This window comes from Sus scrofa, chromosome X (assembly GCF_000003025.6).
Source record: "Sus scrofa isolate TJ Tabasco breed Duroc chromosome X, Sscrofa11.1, whole genome shotgun sequence".
NCBI classification, from domain to species: domain Eukaryota; kingdom Metazoa; phylum Chordata; class Mammalia; order Artiodactyla; family Suidae; genus Sus; species Sus scrofa.
Window position 1 is genome coordinate 68988457 of NC_010461.5, and position 23751 is coordinate 69012207.

At 36.8% G+C, this 23751-nt stretch overlaps 1 protein-coding gene across 5 annotated transcripts in view; it reads right to left on the reverse strand.

Moving 5' to 3' along the window:
* CHM (CHM, Rab escort protein 1) overlaps positions 1–23751 on the reverse strand; it is a 192403-nt gene that overhangs the window by 114575 nt on the left and 54077 nt on the right. For 3 of the 5 annotated variants that reach the window (XR_002340851.1, XM_021080638.1, XM_021080639.1), the window contains exons 3-4: positions 12762–12834; positions 9860–9993 (exon numbers count right to left, since the gene is read on the reverse strand). Coding sequence is in view for 4 of the 5 variants with exons in the window: in XM_021080638.1 (XP_020936297.1) it covers positions 9860–9993; positions 12762–12834 (207 nt within the window). In the remaining variant the exon portion in view is untranslated. The remainder of the gene's footprint in view (positions 1–9859; positions 9994–12761; positions 12835–23751) is intronic. The other 2 variants (XM_021080640.1, XM_003135219.6) reach the window with 1 other exon arrangement.

The window sequence follows — 23751 nt, forward strand, 5'->3', positions numbered from 1 at the left end:
TCTTCTCATTGAAGAAACTATATGACATTATGCAATTAATAGGCAACAATCTTTTACCAAAGAACTCTTTGGGTTTCTGTGAATTATGTATGAATTAATGTACAGTACCTTTTCATAGTCTGTTGAATATTTAAAACCAGAAATAGCAGCTGCCTTTATTCCCTCACATAACTATAAAAATATCCTGTGGCGTATAAACTAGTCACAACGACTAAAGGATACTGGATTCATCTCATCTTTGTAACAGTGGGAGGTAGGCACTTTAATTTTTCATTGTGGATATGACTACTTAACAAATCTAAGTAATAGTCTACTTAATTAAAGAAGTAAATGTACTTCTTTAGGTGCAGATCTTCAAAAAGGAAATAGTTTATTCACTTGATAGAACGGTTCTATTGATGTGCACACATGCATTTATCTGATACCTGAAACACAACATGATACAATGGAAATGGTATAAACTTTTGAGTTAGATGTGGGTTCAAATCTTGGCTCTCCCATCTCTGGCTTTCCCTGATTGTATATAGATTAAATGAAACTAAATGAAAATATTAAAGCACTAAGTTACAGCAACCGTCACAAAGATATTATCCAGTAAATGCTATAGTCTTTTTCACTTCCTTTCCATAAATCAACTGTGTAATCACGAAATTCATTTCAATGAAAAACAATCTATGTATAGCAAAAGTATTTCTGGACCAAACTAGAAATTATCTCATATATTACAAGCAACATTCCGGGTAACAAAGCAATGATAAAATGAAACAATCTGGACAGATCTTTATAGAATTTGTGATAATGGGACTTAAACTATGACCACAGACTAAGCCACAGTTTCTATTTTAATATTTCACCAGTAACCAAAAAGTACTAACTTTAATGTTCAAGAGACCACTAAAACCTTTATTATTTTATTTATTTATTTTTTGCCTTTTCTAGGGCCGCTCCCGTGGCATGCGCAGGTTCCCAGGCTAGGGGTCTATTAGGAGCTGTAGCCATTGGCCTACGCCACAGTCACAGCAACGCGGGATCCGAGCCACGTCTGCGACCTACACCACAGCTCATGGCAATGCCAGATGCTTAACCCACTGAGCAAGGCCAAGGATCGAACCTGCAACCTCATGGTTCCTAGTCAGATTTGTTAACCACTGCGCCACAATGGGAACTCCAAAAACCTTTAATTTTTTTAATTCTTTTTTTCCTTTTAGAGATTTTATTCAGAATTGTAGACTTCTCGTTTTTTTAAATTTATTTATTTTTTTCCACTGTACAGCATGGGGACCAAGTTACACATACATATATACATACTTTTTCCTCCCATTGTTGTGTTGTGTTGTAAGTATCTAGACATAGTCCTCAATGCTACACAGCAGGATCTCATAAATCCATTCCAAGAGCAATAGATTGCATCCATTAACCCCAAGCTCCTGATCCCTCCCACCCCCTCCCTCTCCCCCTTCACAAGTCTGTTCTCCAAGTCCATGATTTTCTATTCTGTGGAAACGTTCATTTGTGCCATTTATTATATTCCAGATATAAGTGATATCATATGGTATTTATCTTTCTCTTTCTGACTTATTTCACTCAGTATGAGTCTCTAGTTCCATCCATGTTGCTGCAAATGGCATTATTTTGTTCTTTTTATGGCTGAGTAGTATTCCATTGTGTATATATACCACATTTCCCTAATCCAATCATCTGTGGAAGGACATTTAGGTTGTTTCCATGTCTCGGCTATTGTGAATAGTACTGCAATAAAGCTGCAGGTGCATGTGTCTTTTTTTTTTTTTTTTTTTTTTTTTCTTTTGTCTTTTGTTGTTGTTGTTGTTGTTGCTATTTCTTGGGCCGCTCCCGCGGCATATGGAGGTTCCCAGGCTAGGGGTTGAATCGGAGCTGTAGCCACCGGCCTACGCCAGAGCCACAGCAACACTGGATCCGAGCCGCGTCTGCAACCCACGCCACAGCTCACGGCAACGCCGGATCGTTAACCCACTGAGCAAGGGCAGGGACCGAACCCGCAACCTCATGGTTCCTAGTCGGATTCATTAACCACTGCGCCACGACGGGAACTCCGCATGTGTCTTTTTTAAGGAAAGTTTTGTCCAGATATATGCCCAAGAGTGGGACTGCTGGGTCATATGGGAGTTCTATGTATAAGATTTCTAAGGTACCTCCATAGTGTTCTCCATAGTGGCTGTACCAGCTTACATTCCCACCAACAGTGCAGGAGGGTTCCCTTTTCTCCACAACCCCTCCAGCATTTATTAATGATGGCCATTCTGACGGGTGTGAGGTGGTATCTCATGGTAATTTTGATTTGCATTTCTCTTATAATCAGGGATGTTGAGCATTTTTCATGTGTTTGTTGGCCATCTGTATGTCTTCCTTGGAGAACGGTCGATTCAGGTCTTTTGCCCATTTTTCCATTAGATAGTTGGCTTTTTTGCTGTTGAGTTGTATCAGTTGCTTGTATATCCTAGAGATTAAGCCCTTGCCCACTGCATCATTTGAAACTATTTTCTCCCATTCTGTAAGTTGTCTTTTTGTTTTCTTTTGGGTTTCCTTTGCTGTGCAAAAGCTTTTCAGTTTGATGAGGTCCCATGGGTTTATTTTTGCTCTTATTTTTGTTGCCTTGGGAGAATGACCTGAGAGAATATTCATGAGGTTGATGTCAGAGAATGTTTTGCCTATGTTCTCTTCTAGGAGTTTGATGGTGTCCTGTCTTATATTTAAGTCTTTCAGCCATTTTGAGTTTATTTTGGTGCATGGTGTGAGGGTGTGTTCTAGTTTCATTGCTTTGCATGCAGCTGTCCAGGTTTCCCAGCAATGCTTGCTGAATAGACTGTATTTTTCACATTTTATGCTCTTGCTTCCTTTGTCAAAGATTAATTGACCATAGGTGTCGGGGTTTATTTCTGGGTTCTCTATTCTGTTCCATTGGTCTGTCTGTCTGTTTTGGTACCAGTACCATGCTGTCTTGATGACTGTGGCTTTCTAATATTGCCTGAAGTTTGGGAGAGTTATGCCTCCTGCTTGGTTTTTATTTCTCAGGATTGCTTTGACACAGAACTGTAGACTTTTCAACATTCTTTTTGAGTCTCCTTTATGTTTATTCTTTTCTTGATTTTTTTTTTCTTTTTTACAGCCACACTTGTGGCACATGGAAGTTCCTGGACTAGGGGTCTTATCAAAGCTGCAGATGAGGCCTACGCTACACTAATGTCAGATCAGAGCTGCATCTGTGACCTACACCAGTTTGCAGCAATGTTGGATCCTTAACCCACTGAGCAAGGCCAGGGATTAAACCGCCATCCTCACGAACACTAGTTGGGTTCTTACCCCGCTGAGACACAATGGGAACTCCCACTGAAACCTTTAGATTGAACACTTGAGAATTATTTTTGAAAGTAAGTAAAGTCAACAATGATAAAAAAATAAAGTACTACCCTATATGTTTACATTAGAATATGGTGTTACTGACTTGCCATGTACTTTGAGGTATTTTCTAGGTAGCAGTGATGCATTTGCACTGATGTAATGCATCCTTACCGTGTCTTCCTTATAATCAAAGATTAAAAATCCAGAAGCTACTAGTTATGGCTATAACATTGTTTGTGGCCAAGAGACAGACACTATTCTTCCTTAATGAAATATCAAGTGCCATATGTGAAAATCAAACCACAGATTTTGGCCTAATAAACATCAATTCTATAAATAAGTTATCTCATCTGGTCTAAAATGGGAAGACAAGTCATAACATTTCATCATTCATATCATTATAAAGCTATGTTTAAATTATATTTTGGAAATTTACCAAAACATTTAAAACAATATTCTATATATGTAATGTACCAAGGATTGAGATTTGATGTCTATCTATTTGCCTAATGCAACTAAACAGAGTAAACTCTTAGTGGGAATGACCGTTAAAGTGTAAGACTTCCAATAATTTGACATTTGGTCAGACTGTCGGTTTGATCTGCATGCGCTGAAAGAGTAGTGGACAAGATCAAGATAACTAGCAAGTGAGAGAATCAAAATGATTGCCCAGCATTAGTGTATAATTATAAATTCTCGGGAAGTGACAATAACTTCCTTTATTTATAAAATGCTCATTAACTGAGCCTAAAGATAAGAAGACAACTCAATTAACTTGTGGAAATTGGCTGTGGATAGAAAACACATGACTCTCAATAGAAAATAGACTCTTAAAAAAAAGCCAATGAAAGGAAGACATAAAACCATTCCTCCTTGCAGAAAACAGCACTGTCTATACAAAAATTCTAAAGAATCTAAAAAAAATTCCTAGAATAAACAACTTCAGCAAGATTCCAGTATACAAGGTGAATGCATAAAAATAAATTGTATTTCTAGAAGTTCCCACTGTGGCGCAATGAGTTAAGAATCCGACTGCAGCAGCTGGGGTCACTGCAGAGGCATGGGTTCAATCCTCAGCCCAGTGTGGTGGGTTAAAGGACCTGGTATTGCCACTGTTGCAACAGTGATAATGGGATTCAACCCTGGCCTGGGAACTTACATATGCCATGGGTGTGGCCATAAAAAATTGTATTTCTAGGGAGTTTCCTTTATGGCACAGCAGAAACACATCTGACTAGTATCCCATGAGGATGAAGGTTCGATCCCTGGCCTCGCTCAGTGGGTTGGGATCCGGCATTGTCACAGATGTGGCTCGGATCCCGAGTTGCTGCGGCTGTGGTATAGGCCAGCAGCTGTAGCTCCAATTAGACCCCTAGCCTGGTAACTTCCATATGCTGTGGGTGCGGTCCTAAAAAGCCAAAAAAAAAAATTATATTTCTAGATACTAATAATGAACATGTTAAAACCAAAATTAAAATAGCAGTACAACTTAAAATTGCAAGTGCACCAAAGAAAAATATTTAGGTATATAATTAACAAAACATGTACAGAACTGGTAGGTTTAAAATTATACAATTCTGCAGAAAGAAATCACAGATGACCTTCATAAATGAAAGACATACTTTGTTGATGGATTGGAAGACTCGAAATAATAAAAATGTCAATTCTCCCCAAGTTGATCTATAACTTTGATGCAATTTCCATCGAAATTCCAGTAACATTTTCTAGACATAGACAAGCTTATAAAAATATTTTTATGGAAAGGTACAAACCTAGACAGATGACTCGATTATGAAGATGTGGTATATATACACAATGGAATACTACTCAGCCATAAAAAAGAACAAAATAATGCCAGGGCCACAGCAACATGGAATCTGAGCCATGTCTGTGACCTACACCACATCTCGGGGCAACACCAGATCCTTAACACACTGAATGAGTCCAGGGACTGAACCTGCGTCCTCGTGGATCCCAGTCAGGTTCATTAACAGCTGAGCCATGATGGAAACTCCCCATCCTGCCTTTATGATTCAGCTTTCTATGTGATACTGAGGAAAAGATGTCCCCTCTCTGGTCCTTTGTTTTACTGTTAACAAAACATGAATGGTTTGGACTAGGTGATCTCAAAAGTCTCTCTGGGCTTGAACATGCTGCTATTTTAGGTGCTAGCTGATAGACTAACAGAGGAAAAGTAGAATCAACAAGCCAAGAGCAGATTTGGGGCCATTTAGTGTAGAGGCGAATGGCTTTTCTAATCAGGATCCCTCAAGGACATCACTGTGTTATAGCAGAATATAATAATTGATGATCATAATTATATCCCAGTGTCTTTAGGCAGAAGATAAATTATGTTCTCTCTATTCCCCTTGAAAAGGTGGGGGGATTTCAAATGCATTTTAGAAAGATGAGTATTAAAAATGATTAGAATAAAAAAATTAAAATTTTAAGAAATTAGTTTTGGTTTTCTAGAAAATTCCCTCATTTTCTCTCTGAGTAAGGATATCACTATGCAGTAGTTCCTCCACATTCTTATACATCACAAAATTCTTTTGTAATAGGTGATGAAAAATATGGTGCAGATACCTGTCTTTTTGTTGTTACTGCTTTTTTTTTAACATTTGCATTGATGATAATGTTTTATTTTGTGGACATGGATATGTGTGTAAGTTCTGTACAATTTTAACACATATGTGAGTTCATGTATCCTACATATCAAAGATCACCCACATGTTCATTGCAGAACTATTCACAATAGCCAAGACATGAAAACAACCCAAATGTCCATTGACAGATGATTGGATTAGGAAGATGTGATGTATATATATACAACGGAATACTAGTCAGACATAAAAAAGAATGACATAATGCCATTTGCAGCAACATGGATGGAACTAGAGACTCATCCTGAGTGAAGTAAGTCAGAAAGAGAAAGATAAATACCATATGATATCACTTATATCTGGAATATAATAAATGGCACAAATGAACGTTTCCACAGAAAAGAAAATCATGGACTTGGAGAACAGATTTGTGATTGCCAAGGGGGAGGGGGAGGAAGTGGGGTGGTTGAGGAGCTTGGGGTTAACAGATACAAACTATTGCCTTTGGAATGGATTAGCAATCAGATCCTGCTGTGTAGCACTGGGAACTATGTCTAGACACTTAGGATGGCGCATGACAATGTGCAAAAATAGAATGTGTACATGTATGTGTAACTGGGTCACCATGCTGTACAGTAGAAAAAAATGGGGTAATAACTATTAAAAAATAATAATGAAATAAAATAAAATAAAATAAAATAATAAAGGCAGGATGGATAACCCTGGTTCTCAGTGTGGTTCTAAGTGTGCTTGTCTCTAGCAGATATCCCTTTCCTATTTGCTGCTTTAAATTCTTATAGCAGGAGTTCCCATTGTGGGTCAACAGTAATAAATCTGACCAGTATCCATGAGGACGTGGGTTCGATTGCTGGCCTCGCTCAGTGGGTTAAGGATCCAGTGTTGCCATGAGCTGTGGTGTAGGTCACAGACACGGCTTGGATCTGGCATTGCCATGGCTGTGGCATAAGCTGGCAGGTGTAGCTCTGATTCAACCCCTAGCCTGAGAACTTCCATATGCTGTGGATGCGGACCCAAAAAGGCAAAAAAAAAAAAATCTTATAATAGAAAAAAACAAAAACAAAAACAAACAGAAAGTAGGGTCATTACACATATGTATTCCACAAGGTTTTTGATACTAACTCAGAGGGTCCTGGATGATGATCTCTCATATAAAGTAAATCTTTGTGACAGCTATTTTGGCCCTCGCCCTTTTCACATAATTCCAAGTTTGTGGTCATGATCCAAAAGATTAAGGCTGCCACAGTTTAGGTGGGGCTAAGAAAGGTACTGTTATTCCTATTTACCCATGCTTGTAGCACTTAATATAGACAAGTGGATTTTTTGTACATTCCTACACCTGATATTCTCAGGACTCATCCTGCTTACTATGGCATTTACAACCAGCTAAGCTTTCCAAGTAAATGAAGACATAAAGAACATTATCCCAGTGCACCTCTTATTCCATGCCCTAATGAGCAATGACAGGAATATAAGAGAATCCTACTTCTCTGTTTTAAAACAAAGCTTCTACCACCAAGCTTTTATCACTTTGAGAAGTTCCAAAAATGAAACCAAAGAGATCAGCAATTGAAACCGAGATGATTTCCTCTGCACTCAAAATGTGTCATTTCAGTCATCAGAAACCATAAACATTGTCATGAAGAGCAGAGAAATCAGAGGCCTTAAAAACAGCAAAAGCACCTCTCAAAGGACCTGAGTGTGATTGTCACTATATTCTAGTCAAGTAGCATTCATGGACACACAAGAAAGTTACCAAATACATATTACTGGTTTCATTAAAGTGTGTAACTTTTCAGTTGAGATCACCATCTGTTTTAAATCTGTCTATGCTGGCTCTAAACAATGTCAGTTACAGCTCTCCATACTGAATGCCACTTAGCATTATGTAAATTACAATTGATAGCTGACATTTCAAAGGCTGTCCTTTTTCAGAAAATCATAGAAAATTAACTGTGTATTAACGGGAGAAAATGCTAGTTACCTGACAGATAAGAATATAGGTTAAGAAATCTACCAGGGGTTCCCCAACTTTTCAGGGTCTCAGGTCACACTTACCACAATGCCACAGCAAGGATATGTATGATGACAGTGCACATCCTGAAGAATCTCTAGTGTCTTGGATTTTATTTTAATTACTATTAAAGGGACTGACAGTCTGATGTTGTAAACCCCTCAACCCTATAGCTATTTGAACAATCACACTGAATTATGTGATTATTTCCTTTCAAGCCCATCAACCATGTCATCTGAAAAAAATTAACTGTCCCAATTGTTTTAAAAAATGAATTATTTCACTCAGAAGGAGACACTGAAAACATTCCTACTTTCCCTCTGTTCTCTCCTGATTTATAAAAATATGCCCCTAAATGTCATGGCCACTCAATTTGATTTTTTTACTTCAAAATTATAATTTTCCATTTTGCTGCACTGAATATTATCTAAGAAGAGTTAGGAGAACACTGAACTAAGATTGAAAAACCCTGAGTTTTAATCTTGAATTCCACCACTAGCTTAGGTATGGCCTTGACATTTGTCAAGCCATGTGACCTTCAGCAAGTTAATCTCTTTGAGCTTCACTGAGGCCTCTATAAAAAAAAAAAATCTAACTAATACTATTTGCTCCATCCTAGCACAGGGCCATTATAAGGATCAAATAAGAAATGCATTTAAAAGACTTAAATTATAAGTCATTAATATAAGACATTATATAAACAGAGAAAATTTAAAGTTTTACTTTTTTCTTCCAGTTTTATTGAGATATAATTGACATACAGCACCATATAAGTTTAAGGCCTACAGCATAATGATTTGATTTACCTACATCATCAAGTGATTATCACAATAAGTTTAGTGAACATTCATCTCATATATATACAAAATTAAAGAAATAGAAAAAAAATTTTCTTGTAATGAGAGCTCTTAGGATTTATTCTCTTAACTTTCATATATAACACACAGGAGTTTCAATCGTGGCTCAGTGGTTAATGAATCTGACTAGGAACCATGAGGCTGTGGGTTTGATCCCTGGCCTCGTTCAGTGGGTTAAGGATCCGGCATTGCCGTGAGCTGTGGTGTAGGTCACAGATGCGGCTCAGATCCTGTGTTGCTGTGGCAGTGGTGTAGGCTGGTGGCTACAGCTCTGATTAGACCCCCTAGCCTGGGAACCTCCATATACCACAGGGGCCGCCCTAAAAAGACAAAAAAAGACTAAAAAAAAGGAACCATATATAACACACAGCAGTGTTAATCACATCAATCATGTTGTACATTTCATCCCCAGTACTTATTTATTTTATAACTGGAAATCTCTATCTTTTGATTGCCTTCATCCAATCCTCCCCACACCCCACACCCTCCCCTGCTTCTGGTAACCACAAATCTGAACTCTTTTTCTATAAGTTTGTTTGTCTGTTCTTGAAGTTTTAATTGTGACAACATTGACGGACCTAGAGGGTATTATGCTAAGTGCTATAAGTCAGATAAAGACAAATACTGAATGATATCACGGATACATGGAACCTAAAAAAAATACAAGTGAATAAACATAACAAAACTTAAAGTTACATTTATTTATTTTTTACTTCTTTTTGTGGCTGCACCCGTGGCATGCTGAAGTTCCTGGGCCAGGGACTGAACCTGTGCCACAGCAGTAGCCAGAGCCACAGCAGTGACAATGCTGGATCCTTAACCTACTGAGCCACCAGGGTACTCCAAAACTAAAAGCTACATCTTAAAAAATGCAAACCAGCCCATCAAGTAGACTTGTAGCAACCCATGCCATATAAATCCTTACTCTTGTCTTCTTTTGAATTAACGTAGATAAGAAGTCATTAATTTAATTTATCAAAAATACATACTTTTCATACCTTGCATAGCAAAATACTTCCACATGTTGGATGGTTTTGTCCCTCCTACTAAGAGCAATGGCTTCTTCATTTTCAAGGATCTTCTCTTGCCATGCTGAGCATTCACTTAAAATGTTACTGTTTTCCTAAACAAAATACAAACGAGAAATTTTAATTAAACTGGGTAATCTGAACCTCTGCTTTTCTGAGAAAATTTACACTTTCCTAAATTCATGCTTTTCATTTCATCCCATCAAAACACAAAGAAGGCTATCACTTCAGAATCACTAAAGCAATTCTAGTATAGTGTGCCAACTTCAAAGGAAGGAGAGGAAGACAATGTGTAAAAATCTATTCTATCAAAATCTAGTTCTGGTTTACAGGTTTCTATCAGAATATGTGACATTTTGATGCACTCATTTGGATGTAGCTGTTGTGATATTGCTTAAGAACTAGGACAAAGAACCCTCCATCTGCTGAGACTCAAAAAAACCACCCATCTATGGAGACGCAAGTGTATCTGATGGACATATTACTTGCTAATAATAAAGTTTTTACATTTTGTTGTCAAAAAGCAGGCTCAAAATTACTTCATTCTATTTACTTTCAGATCTTTGAAGATTGGTCACTAGCAGTTTCAAATTTTGATTATGTATAAAAGTATCTTTGAAAAGTACTCAGCCCAATATAACTAAGGACTTAATAATCAACCTGAATATTTTAAATTCAGAAAGACAATAAAAACAAAAATGTATAACAAATTATGCAAATTCTTGGAGTTCCCTGGTGATGTAGCAGGTTAAAGTCTGGCATTGTTACTGCTGTGGTTTTAGTCACAGCTGTGGCACAGGTTCAATCCCTGGCCCAGGAACTTCCGCAGGCCACAAGTGTGGCCAAAAAACCCAAAAACAAACTATCTAAATTTTCACTAAAGACTGAAAGTGGCCCTTTAAATTTTTTGATAATTCCGAATTCCTAATTACATTTTAGGAAGAAAACTATACAATATTTGAATACAGGGGATTTTTGAAGATGTCAAGATATACCTTTTCCAAAGGTCAAGGATCAATTTTAATCTGCTTAAAATTTTAATCTATTTGAAAAACATCTCTCATAGAAAAAAATTTACATGTATTGTATATATTCAATGAACTAGTAGTAAACTATAACTACAATATCCTTTAAGTAAATTCACCTCAGAAAATTTCTAAAGTTATAGATTTCATAAAGTAGAGGAATAATTATTTTTAAAAGGCTTCATTGTCCTGAATTTAACATTTTAAAATGAAGAAAAGTAGCAGCAAACAGCTCTTATTATCAAGGATAATTATTAGACAACATTAAACATCCCAAAATAAATAGAAGAGAAGGTGAAGTACAGGAACTTCAAGCATACAAACATGAGGTTACCAGCCTGAAAAAAAAAGAACTATGGACAGGGACAGAGAAGGATACCGTGACATAGTGAAGATACTGGAGTAAAAGAAACATTGAAATAAAGAAACAAAAATATTTTGTTTAATCAATCTAACCCATTACCAAAATTTATTTTTCTTAAACCCCTTCACTCACAAAAATTTTCCTTTCATACAACTAGGGTGTTTTTGTTGTTCTGAGAATTAGGACTAAATTTTCTCTCTCTTTTTTTTTTTTTTTTTTTTTTGTCTTTTTGGCATTTCTTGGGCTGCTCTCGCGGCATATGGAGGTTCCCAGGCTAGGGGTCTAATCAGAGCTGTAGCCATTGGCCTATGCCAGAGCCACAGCAACACTGGATCCTTCACCCACTGAGCAATGCCAGGGATCAAACCTGCAACCTCATGGTTCCTAGTCGGATTCGTTAACCACTGCGCCACGACGGGAACTCCAGGCCTAAATTTTCTCATTGAAGTACTGAGTATGACACAACATAAAGTGATCTTAACACACACTTCTCAAGGATAACATTCAAAAAAGGGTTTCTGATCAATATAAATTTATGAATATTTAAGGCATACAGACTTAAAAGTTAAATGAATCTAAAGCATTTATTTTTTTGATTTAGACATTGTTTGAATTATTACATGTTACTTTATAAATAGTGCTTTTTTTCCCAGCACTCTCATTTCATGCAATAATAATATTCAAACTGAACTTTCAGTGCATCTTCAATGTCTCTGTCATCAGCGTTTTTGAGATACAGCAGTTTCTGATTCTGTGTATGATGCTCTCAATAGGAATTTGATTTCAAGCCACATGTACCATTTACATAAAATTTGGATAGTCTCATAAAGTCTCATAAAAATTGGTAAACTCCATAACATAACTAATACCCCATATTAAATGTATGCTATAAATGACCTCTAAGAAACTTTACAATGATGTCCAACAGCAGCAGTAGTTGAGATCCTACCCTTAGGGAAAAAAATTACTAAAGGTATATTAAATTTCTTTCCTTGCTTTTTGTTTTTACTGATTCTGCCAGGTGATTTCTATAGATATGCAAAATCATCAATGACTGAGATCATTTCAAATTAATGTATCTTCTACAAATAGGTTTTTTTCCCCAAAATATACTCACTGAAAGAGCAACTGGTAAGATGAGAGATTTTATAAGGACTGAAATATTTTTTCTGAAAAACAATTTTGGAGAAAAAAATCTTGCCTGATATTTGGGCATATAGAGTAATTAGAAAGTGGTATGAAATATATACAATTTATTCTTTGCCAACATATCTATATCTTAAATGTGATACCTATATTTTAGAATCACTGGAAAAATATTTGCTGAATGAGTGACTCCATAATTTTAGTTAAGTAAATAAAATAAGTTATTAATCTTATATTACAGATGAAATTTAGTATCTTCTTCAATGTAGGGTTATCATATGACACAAAATACAATCTAGTAGATTAAAAAATAAGATGAGAACTTTACCTGGTGTTCCTTTAGCCAGGATAAAAGTCCTGAAAAGCTAAAACTGGCCCAATTTCCTCCATAGTAGCTTCTTCTGTAACAACAAAAAATATGAGAAAGGGGTATTTTTTTAAAAAATCAGGTCACTGATCTTCATCCCACTTTATTTTCAACATTGCTACCTTAGAATTCAAAAGCACACATATAATTGGGATGCTGAGATTAGACACACAGTAGAAAAAAACAAACAGGTAGGCCTTAACAGATCTCAGAGCTAACTTTTCCTTGAATAAGGAGTTAAAAAACCTCTTTGGCCTCTGTAGAGCTTTCTGCAGTGACCAAGTGCCACTGATCCTTGTGATTGTGAACGGGTTAATACAGTCACCGAGCAGGCAACATGAACAAATTTGACTCCTAGGTTAATAAAGACGGATGGGAAGAAAACCTAGATAGATCTCAAAGAAAGCCACTGGAAAAAACTGCTGAGTTTTCCACAAGCAGTAAACATCCACTGCTAGCACCACCACCAAACCCCTCTCCCAATCCTAAATAAATAAATGTTATATATATATAATTGGGTACTCTAGATCTAGTGGAAGGCCCTGTGCTATTGTTAGCCTTCAGGGCCAAAAATAAAAGTAGATTCTGGTACACAGCTATTCACATCAAGATTTTTGTGATAAGTATAACAAAAACAATATTTCCATTGATAACTGGGTGAGCTATTCTTCAATCCACAGTCCTGTGAAGATCACTGTGTTTTAGAGAACTCAGAGGACTCCTAACTAGGATCAGGTAGACCCTGCAGACCCTGGACTTCTGGTTAACATCTGTGGCAACCAGAACTCTCAGTACTACTCAGTACTACAAGGAAGGCTTCCCAATCCTTGCAAAATTCATCACATTTATTGATTCTTGGTATGATGAGCCCCAACAGACACTCAATCTCACCTACAACATCCACTCTAGTTCTGGGTGAGATTCTTGGTTTTATTTTCCTTTTTATTTTTGCTTCTCTGTATCTTTCTCTAATGAAATGAAAATCCATAGAAGAGCTTCTTTAAACAAAAACTAAAACCTTTATTTAATATGACATCTAAAATTGCTCATCCATCATGCTACTGGCTGTCCTCTCAAAATTCTGATATATTTCTCCTCAATCAACTGTTGACATGGGCCTTGAGAACGGTCAGCTTTTAGGCTCAAGTATTTTACCAAAAAATCCCTGCTTGGTTATAACAGAAAAAGTGGTTAAACTGAACACCTGCGAAAGTAGGTCTATTATTACAGATCATCACTTCACTTATAATCTGATAGTTCTCTCAGGGATACTGCAAATTCATACACTCTCCAAAATCTCCAGAGGGCTTTAAAATTTAGATAAAATTTCAGCAGTACTAACTACTCTAGATGTGGCAATCAAGGCAGCCTAGAAGCTGTGATCCCTTAGATCAGAGATAATAGTGGAGGAGAAGGTAGGCAAAGGCCAGTATAGACAAAAGGAGGAAGGAAAAGCGAGACATGTCAAGAGCTTTCCCAGAGCAAACTTATACTCTCGTCTCCCTTGCCTGAGAATAATACCCTTCTGCCATCCCTTCCCATCCTCTAAATAATACACTCAAAAAAACTAGAAAATATTTTGAGTGTTAAAAAAAATTAAAACAACCCTGAAACAGTGATAAAAACCACTGTCTTTATTTTTGTTGTTGTTGAGATATTTAGATTTCTTTAAAGTTAACATATGGTCCTAAGTGAGAAGCTCTGACTACTGAGTGAAAGCTTCAAGATCTAAGTAAATTTTGTAATGGTCACATCAATTTATAAGTAATAAAGATACATCAGAAATCTGACAATCAGGGTAGACAAAGGTTTCTCAGCCATGAACAGAGAAAGCAATAAAAAATACTGATAACTTAGAATTCATCAAAATGAAGAACTTCTCCACAAAACACATCATTTGAAAAAAATGAATGGGCTAGGCACAAACTAGAAGAAATATTCACAAAACATATCTGACAAAGGACTGATATCCAGGATACATAAAGAACTCTTTCACTTTAATAGTAAGACAAATATTCAAAGTTTAAGCAAATGGTTTGAACAGACATTTCACAAAGGAAGAGAGATGTGGTTAATGAGCACATAAAAACGCGCTTGACATCATTCATCATTGGGCAAGTACACATTAAAATAAACATTAAAAATGACTGTAATGAGATACCACTACACGTACACCAGAATAGTTAAAATAAAAAAGACTGAAGACTATGTTGGCATGGGTGGCTAGAATGATCACACATTTTGGTGGGAGTATAAAATGGCACAAAAGGAGGAGTTCCCGTCATGGCGCAGTGGAAACGAATCTGACCAGGAACCATGAGGTTGAGGGTTTGATCCCTGGCCTCACTCAGTGGGTCAAGGATCCAGCATTGCTGTGAGCTGTGGTGTAGGTCACAGACGCGGCTCGGATCCCGGGTTGCTGTGGCTGTGGCATAGGCTGGCAGCTGTAGTTATGATTCAACCGCTAGCTTGGGAACCTCCATATGCTGAAGGTGTGGCCCTAAAAAGCATAAAAAAAAAAAAAAAAAGCACAACAATTTTGGAAAATTGTCTGGCTGTTTCTTACAAAATTAAACATATATCTGCCCTTTGACCTTGGTATTTACAGAGGAGGAGGGCCTATGTTCATAAAAGAGCCACACAAGATTTTTCATAGCATCTTCATTGGCTAATAGCTCCAAACTGGTTACAATTCAAATATCCATCAATAGGAGCATAGATAAATAATAAGTTGTGGTATATCCATAGGATGGATACTGTTCACCAATGAAAAGGAATGAATTACTGATACATACAACAACATAGATGAATTTCAAAAAATGTTATGCTAAGTGAAAGAACCTTTGCCCCAAAAGAATACATTTGGGATGATACCATTTATATGAAGTTCTTGAACAAGCTAAATTAATTGATCCCCAGTGAAAAATATCCTAAAAGTGACTGTCTTTGAGGGTGGGAGTAAAGGGCAGGATTTAATTTTAAGGAACATGACAGGACTTTCTGGAACGATGGCAATGTTCTTTATCTTGATAAGGTTCTTAGTCACACAAGTATATGCATTTGCTAAAGCTTATTAAATGCTACACTCAAGATGTGTGTATTTTACTACAATTTTATTTCAAAAAAAGAACTGTAAATAAATAACTCTAGCTAGTGATGGGCATCCTTAAGTGTTCTAGACTGAAGGTACTAAATGTGTACAACTTAACTTTGAAATGTACAAAACAATAAGATAGAATGATAGATGGACATAAAAGGAATAAATGGATAATTACGTAATAAAGCAAATATAGCCAAATATTAGTGGGAGAATATGGGTAGTGGATACTTAAGTGCTCACACTACAATTTTTTCAACTTTTCTGTATTTCTGAAAATTATCATAATAAAATCTTAGGAAAATAAAAGTAATCTGAGTTTTCAAACACTGACCATGATGTGTCAATTTCCAAGACATTTTCTGCTATTATTAAAAGTCTAAAAAATTCTATGAAAGGCCATCTTGCTGTTTCTTTCCATTATTAAATGACCTGAGGTCAGTTCATGGTCAAAATTTATTTTTCTCCCCTCTGCTTGGTCATATGGTTTTTGACAGAGCTAAATGGTTCTAGTATTTTTCCACACAGCTCCTATTTTCAACTTTTCCTGTTGATGTGCTCTTAACATCAGCATCTGGTGATCTCATGCAATTATGCATGTAAAAGGTGAAACATGGTTTTCATTACTATGGTCTTTCTGACAAGAGGGAAACATAATTATCAATAAACTCACTATAAAATCAAAGCAGATTTTGACTAAATTCATTCTTGTATTTGTATGGTTCTAAACATGGTTTATATCCTAAAGAGAAACCCAAAGACTTTAGGTATCAAAATCAGTATGACAAAAAGAAAAAAAAAATCAATATAACATTGGAATATGCTCTCTAGAACATAACTGCAATAGAAACAGTAATAATTAAAGCCCACCAAACGTTTTCTTAAATTTTATCTTTAAAGATATAGCTTCTGAACTCTGACATTCAAATTCAATTTATAAAATACTATTTCCACAGTCTTTAAAACTGTTTCTGCAAGGAGCAACAAGGCTAGGTTACTGGTTTTGTTTTTAAGACCCATAGATACAATTTATTTTAAGGACAAAGTGAGAACTTCCTGACTGAGAAAAAGGGGGAATGGGACATTTTCTGCCAATTTTGTGTCACAACTGTCTCTGTACATCAAGTAAAGGAAAAAGTAGTTCATGATAAAGGATGACGTCTATCTCTATTGTTAGGAACAGTATTTTATATGTTGAAAAAGACTTCCTTAAAACTAGAGTCTCTTTGTGAAACTGGAGAGTGAATATTCACAGTTAGCAGCAAACATAAAACTAATATCTAAAACTCTCAAGTTTCATGATGGAAAAGGTGACCTATAATTTTCAGTCAGAACAGTAAAAATCACAAAAGGACATTTTTATTTTCAAAGACAGAAAAGTCCAACCATCACAATACTGAGGTACAGCTTTGCATTGTGTGAAATATTGACCTTAAAATGATAGAAAACATGGTTTTAATCTTTCTAAAGTTTCACACAGCTTATTCCATGTACCACCTAAGTTTTTCCAGACCCAGAAGGGAAATGAGTTACACAACTGTTTCCATTAACACCAACCAATAAAAACCTTTTAAAAAACAGAAAAAATAGTATTAAAAGAGTAACAAGAGATTTCTCATTGTTTACATAGTGTTTATTGTTGGTAAAGCAATGTCATTTTGCTTAATGTCTACTAACATAAAGGAAATACACTGCAGGTGGACACAGAGAAAGTTAAAAAGAGAAGGCTGAGCACTATACCTATTAATTTGAGCCCATTAATTAAATCCTAACTATTTTATTGTACATCATAATTGTAAGTCAGTATAGAAAATTCAGCAACATCCAATTGTCACATGATGTTCAACTACATCCTGTATTGGGAAATGGCTTCTGTAAGCAAGTACCAGAACACTGACAAAAGATAGAGCTACTGACATTCAGGCACATTCATCTGGTAATCACTTTAATTATTAAGAAAATCAGGGAGTTGAAAATGTTTTCAGACAGGTAGCAGATGGGGTCCAAACCTGCTGACAGAAAAGAGAAGCAGCATAGCCCAAACTCTAGATGCCACTATTCTGTATTCACTGATCCACAATTGCTTTTCCTATGATGGTAGTAATACTACCTTCCCCGACAGCATTTTCACATTTTCGAAATTGTTTTCACAACTGCTTTCTCATAGATTCTTTCAGCAATCTTGTGAGGCATACAGGGTGTTATTTTGCAGATAAAGACATTGAGAATGGTCTATATAGAGATCAGGGCCACACACCTACAATTGGCAGGACTGCCATTGACGAAGGTTCGTCCAAACCCTAATCCTATTCATTGCAACACAAACAATCCCAAACTTCTAAGCTGGCTAGCATAATTCAGGCTATAGGATATTATAATGGTAGCTGTGGTTCAATGAAGTCAATCACTTAGATATTAAATATCACCTGGACCCAATCACTAAATTCACCTTCTCCAAACTATATCCTACCCATAAAATGGGCAGTTGATAGGTATTCCAAGAAAAAAAAAGTTACAATGACAAAATAAATTTGGAAAATGCTAGGTTTAAAAGAGTAAAACCAACCAAAAAGGTGTATTTATGGCAGAGCTTCTCTGTACCATTAAATATGTTAATGTTTGTTCTCTTCAAGAAGGAATAAATTAAGTTAACCACTTTTTTTGAAACAGCATTTGGTTCAACAGAATGTATTTTGAGAAATGCTTGCTTAATTCGTGGTAAGGGAAAGAAGAAAAATAGGATGCTATGTATGTTGAGCTTGTCATTTTCCATTCACTATCTCATTTAATCTTCACAAGAATCCTGAGAGATTGGTGCTATAATTATCCCCATTTTAAAATTAGAAGGAAAAAACCCATGAAGTTAAGTATCTTGTTTTAACTTACTCAGCTAGGAAATGGCAGAGCCTGCACTTAATTAAGCCCAGGGCACATCAGGCCCCAAAGTCTATGCTCTTTCCACTCTATAACACTGTCTGCTATAATCTTCAAGATTGGAATATTTAAAATTATAAACATAAGTATATAATACAAATCCTGGAATCTGACTTAGTATCAGTAAAGGCAATGGGATCCATTTACAGATGTTAGTTGGAATGAAGTCTACTTTTTCTTTCACTTCTCCAAGTCACCTGGATAATGAAAATAGGATAATAACTTCATGATACATCTACTTTAATGCCAAAACTGGAGGGACTGGGTCCATTTCTTGGACCTAAAAATACAACTAATTTTATTACACATCTTATATTTAATGTCCACAGATGTCTTTCTGCATATAAGAGTAATAAAATAATAGCACAGCATGTCTACTAGTATCAATTTGCCTACTAAATACCATGCACACTGAAAGAAGCTCTAATCCATTTAAATTTGGTTAGAGAATTACAAAGAACCATGACATGTTTCTATCTTCCTAGTTGACCAATAGAAGAGGCTAGGGAATATATCAGACTTACCCCCATACAAATTCTCATTTACTAAAAGCGCCACAAACTTGATACATAGGCAAGTTGAGTTCCTTTCACCACAGCTTTATTCTAAGATCAAGGAAGGTCGCTCTCCTTGGGTATGCACATACAATTCTAATCTTAGAGAGAGACCAAGCCCTTACTTGGTTTTAAGAGTCCTATAAAGCTACAGGATACTGCTTTGGCTATCAGATCAGTCTGCCAGAATGAAATAGCAGGCTGTGTTGCCCAGTTGTTAAGGCCAGAGAAGAGACTTCCCATGTTTAGAGTTATTAGTCATTCCACACTCACATATCACCCATTCAAATCCATTTTTAGACAACCAAGCCAGGTAGATGAGTAGGTAATGTACAAAGGTTGCCCTCAATCCTTGTTTTCTTCTGTGATCTCATCTGTTTCTACTGACTCAATTATCACTTCTCTAGCAATGACTCACAAACTGCTATCTCCAACCTAGGCCCTCTGGGGAGCTCTAGACTCACAGCTATTTCTCCACTGAAAATACATATTATGAGTCGTTAGGTTATTGGACATTTCCCTTCACTGAACATCCCAGAATAACTTTAATTGCTATATGTCCAAAAGACAAACTTATTATCTTTCCCCTACCTCCAACTTGGTTTTCCTCTTGGTTTCCCCAGTTCAATAAATGCCAACACCATTCTTACAGCTGCCACTGCTATAAAATCTTGAACTTGCTCATCATGTCAATTCTAGTCAATTTCTCAGACCTCTTCTATCTTTGCCATCCTTATCACTGCTGCTTTATTTCATACCCTGTCTCTTACCCTGTTTTTTCATTAGCCTCCTCAAAAGTTCCCTGCCTTTAGTTTCTTCCCTTCCAACCCAACCTCTACATTACTGCCACTGTGATTAGGTCTTGGCAGGCCACATTATGCCATTCCCTGGCATAAAGGCGTTTAATGGCTCACTAATGCCTCTTATTACTACAGTCCAAAACCCTTAGCTTCCAACTTAACTCACTAGCTTTATCTCTGGACATCACTCTTCTCTACCATGCATCATGCATCCAATGCATTAGCCGCCAACCACATAGTCAACATGACCTGAGTGAGTCAAGTGCCTGAATGTTTCTCTGCTTTTATTAATGTTATACTCTGTACCCAATGCTACCCCATCACAAAACTAGTGGTGGAACTAGTAGAACCAGTTGGAACTACTCAAATCCAATATCATCTTTGTGAAGTCTTTGGCTCTCTGATATATAACCAGAACTGATCTCTGTGCTTCTAAGAGCTCTGTCATATTATCTTATAATTAGACTGCATGAGTGTTTCCTCTGACTAGACTAGGAGAGACTTAAGGGCAAGGACAGCAGTTTGGTCATCCTGGAACTCTTAATGCATGGCAATCATAGTTAACTAAGAGGATTAAATGCATTGCTATTAATCAAGCCTTCAGATGGACCTGGGTTCAAACTCCAGCAGGGTCTCTTACTAGCTGTATGACCTCAGCCAATAACCTTACAGAGTTTACTCTTTAAAGCCTGTTTGTTTGTCCTTAAAATAGGAACGGAAGCACTTAAAGCTGTGCCTAGCATAAAGTAAATTATCATCCTTCCCTCCTCTCCCTCCCCTCCATGCCAAGTGTGGACACAGAAGAATGCGCACAGGAGTCTCCAGAGCCCTTTTCATTGGCATCTACCAGAGTCTAGTGTTAGCCAGGCATAACTAGGTTCACTGACAACCCACAGAAGGAAGAAGCGATACAGAGAGATGAGAATGGGGGCACTGCTGAGAAAAAGACAGAACTGACAGGTCCAAGGACTGAGGACTGCTGATTCCCTCTCCCTTTTTCCCTATCCTCTACTTCAAAGTAGTCACAGGTCCTAAAATTTAACCCTTCCTTTTATTTTATTTTATTATTATTTTTTTGCCTTTTTAGGGCTGCACTTGTGGCATATGGAAGTTCCCAGGCTAGGGGTCTAATTGGAGCTACAGCTGCCAGCCTACATCACAACCACAGCAATGTGGGATCAGAACCACATCTGTGACCTACACCACAGCTCATGGCAAGCCCTGACCTGCTGAGCAAGGCCAGGGATTGAACCCACATCTTCATGGATACTAGTTGGTTTCATTTCCACTGCACCACAATGGGAAATCCCCCTTCCTTTTTCTTAACTGGTTTTTTTTCTTTTTTGGGCGGGGGCACACCCAGGGCATGCGGAAGTTCCCAGGCCAGGGATCAAACTCGCACCATAGCAGCAATCAGAGCCCCTTCAGTGACATCACCGAATCCTTAACCTGCTGTGCCACAAGAGAACTCCTAACCCTTCCTTTGTCATGGAAAGGCAAATCAGACTCCAGTTTCATTAATGGGAAAAAGGAGAAATTAGAGTGATAGGAAAAAGCTTTAAGCCTTATGGCTGTAGATCACTCTGCTTCCAGTTGTCAAGCTCATTGACAGTCTTCAAAGCCCCAAGGAGCTGCTAAAGAAAGATGCCATTTCAAAGAAAAAAAAAACATATAAAATGAAGAGGAAGAAAATATAAGAGAATAGGTTTCTCTTATATTTTCTTTTCAAAGGATGGTGAATGATTAAGAAATTGCTCCAAGAGGAGGAAGGAAGGGTGAGGGAGACATAGTGAAAAATGCGTATGTACGCTCAATTATCTTTGCATGTAGTTTTCTGGTTTGTGTGAAAGCTATCCTCATTCAAACTTGCTGAATAAAACAAGTCAAAGTTAGTAATATCTAGAGAGATGCTGATATATCATGATTTCTGCAAAGAGCTGTCTCAATCAATCTAGCTTCTTTTGAGCTCTATGGGAAAAAAATCATCCTTATGCAAAAATTGTCATTTGCAAATGAAGCTCCTGTCATACAGATTCAGTGACCTAAAGATAAAATGACATTTCTGCTTCAAAACCATAAAAATTCACAAATTGCTTCCAAGGATTTTTTTTCCCACACTGCCCTCCAAAATAAAGGCTGAATATATTCCTGATGATTCCAAAGTAAAAGCCTTTCAGTTAACTTGCTACATTTGATAGTGAGACCTTGCTGGCTGCACCTCAACTTTTTACCTGTATCCCACTGGTCCCTCACAGGGACTCTTCAAGGTAGGTTGTACATTAGGCCCATTACAGAGTTGAGGAAAACAACATAGGTCACATAACTAATCATGAAGAGTAACAGCCTGAATCAAGTCTCCTGACCATCAAGCCCAGGATTTGTTTGTCTTCCAATCCTACAGTTTATCTTAATGAAAGAGTACAGCCTTTGCAGTCAAATGGACGTGGGTTTAAACTCTGGTTCTTTCCCTTAATAGACAGTGGACAAGTTATTTAAATTCTCTTAGTTTGTTTTCTCATCTGAAAAAGGAGAGAATGTATACTTCTTTTAGAGAAATATAATAAGAATTAAATGCTTAATATTTGTAAAGTACCTAAAATAACACCGAGCAAATATTCAGTAAATGGTAGTTATTATGATTACATCATATTATTTGCAACAGCATAGAGCATCCTGAATACTAGATTATATTAAACAACTGAAAACTATGTTCACTCAAATTAGTGCCACAGACTTCATGAAAAGTCTTTAACATGGGAAAATACAGAAAGCAAAAATCTAGGGTAACACTGGCTTCTTTGATAATTTTCTCTCCCTTACAGCAGACAGAGCATGGCCTTTTTTCTTTTATCTGGATAATAGAAGGTAAAAATAAGAATTTTTTTTGAAGTGAGAGTACATTTCCTTTTATTTTCCTATCCATTTATGGCAGTCTTAAATCTAAAACTAAATCTAAAACTCAATTTCCACAAACTAAAATCACTTAAAAAGAAACTTCATAGTAGGAGTAGCTGTTGAATCAATACTGGTTTCTTTTTGTAGGAGCCAATAATCATTGGACATTTAAACAAGAGTATCTTTGTCCTTACATTGCAGAAGCAAGACATCAAAACTGAATTCTCCACTTAATTCTATACATGTAGAGCTAATTTCCAGGGCAGAAAAACATCATAAAATTGATGTGACACACAACTGTAGATACAATTTCTGAGGTGATTTAATGAGGCAGAGCTTTATTAACCTATACACACAAAAATGCCTCTAATAAGAAATCAAGGTAAGTCTTTCTATAAAAGGAAAATGATGCTAGTTCTCAAAGATATTTATAGCCCCCTATGTTGAGAAGTCAATAAGTTATTTTAGGGAGTTCCTATTTTGGCTCAGTGGGTTAAGAATCTGACTAGTATCCACGAGGATGCAGGTTTGATCCCTGGCTTTGCTCTGTGGGTTAAGGATCTGGCATGGACATGAGCTGTGGTGTAGGTTGTAGACGGGAATCAGATCTGGTGTGGCTGTGGCTGTAGTGTAGGCCAGGAGCTGCAGCTCCAATTTGACACCTAGCCTGG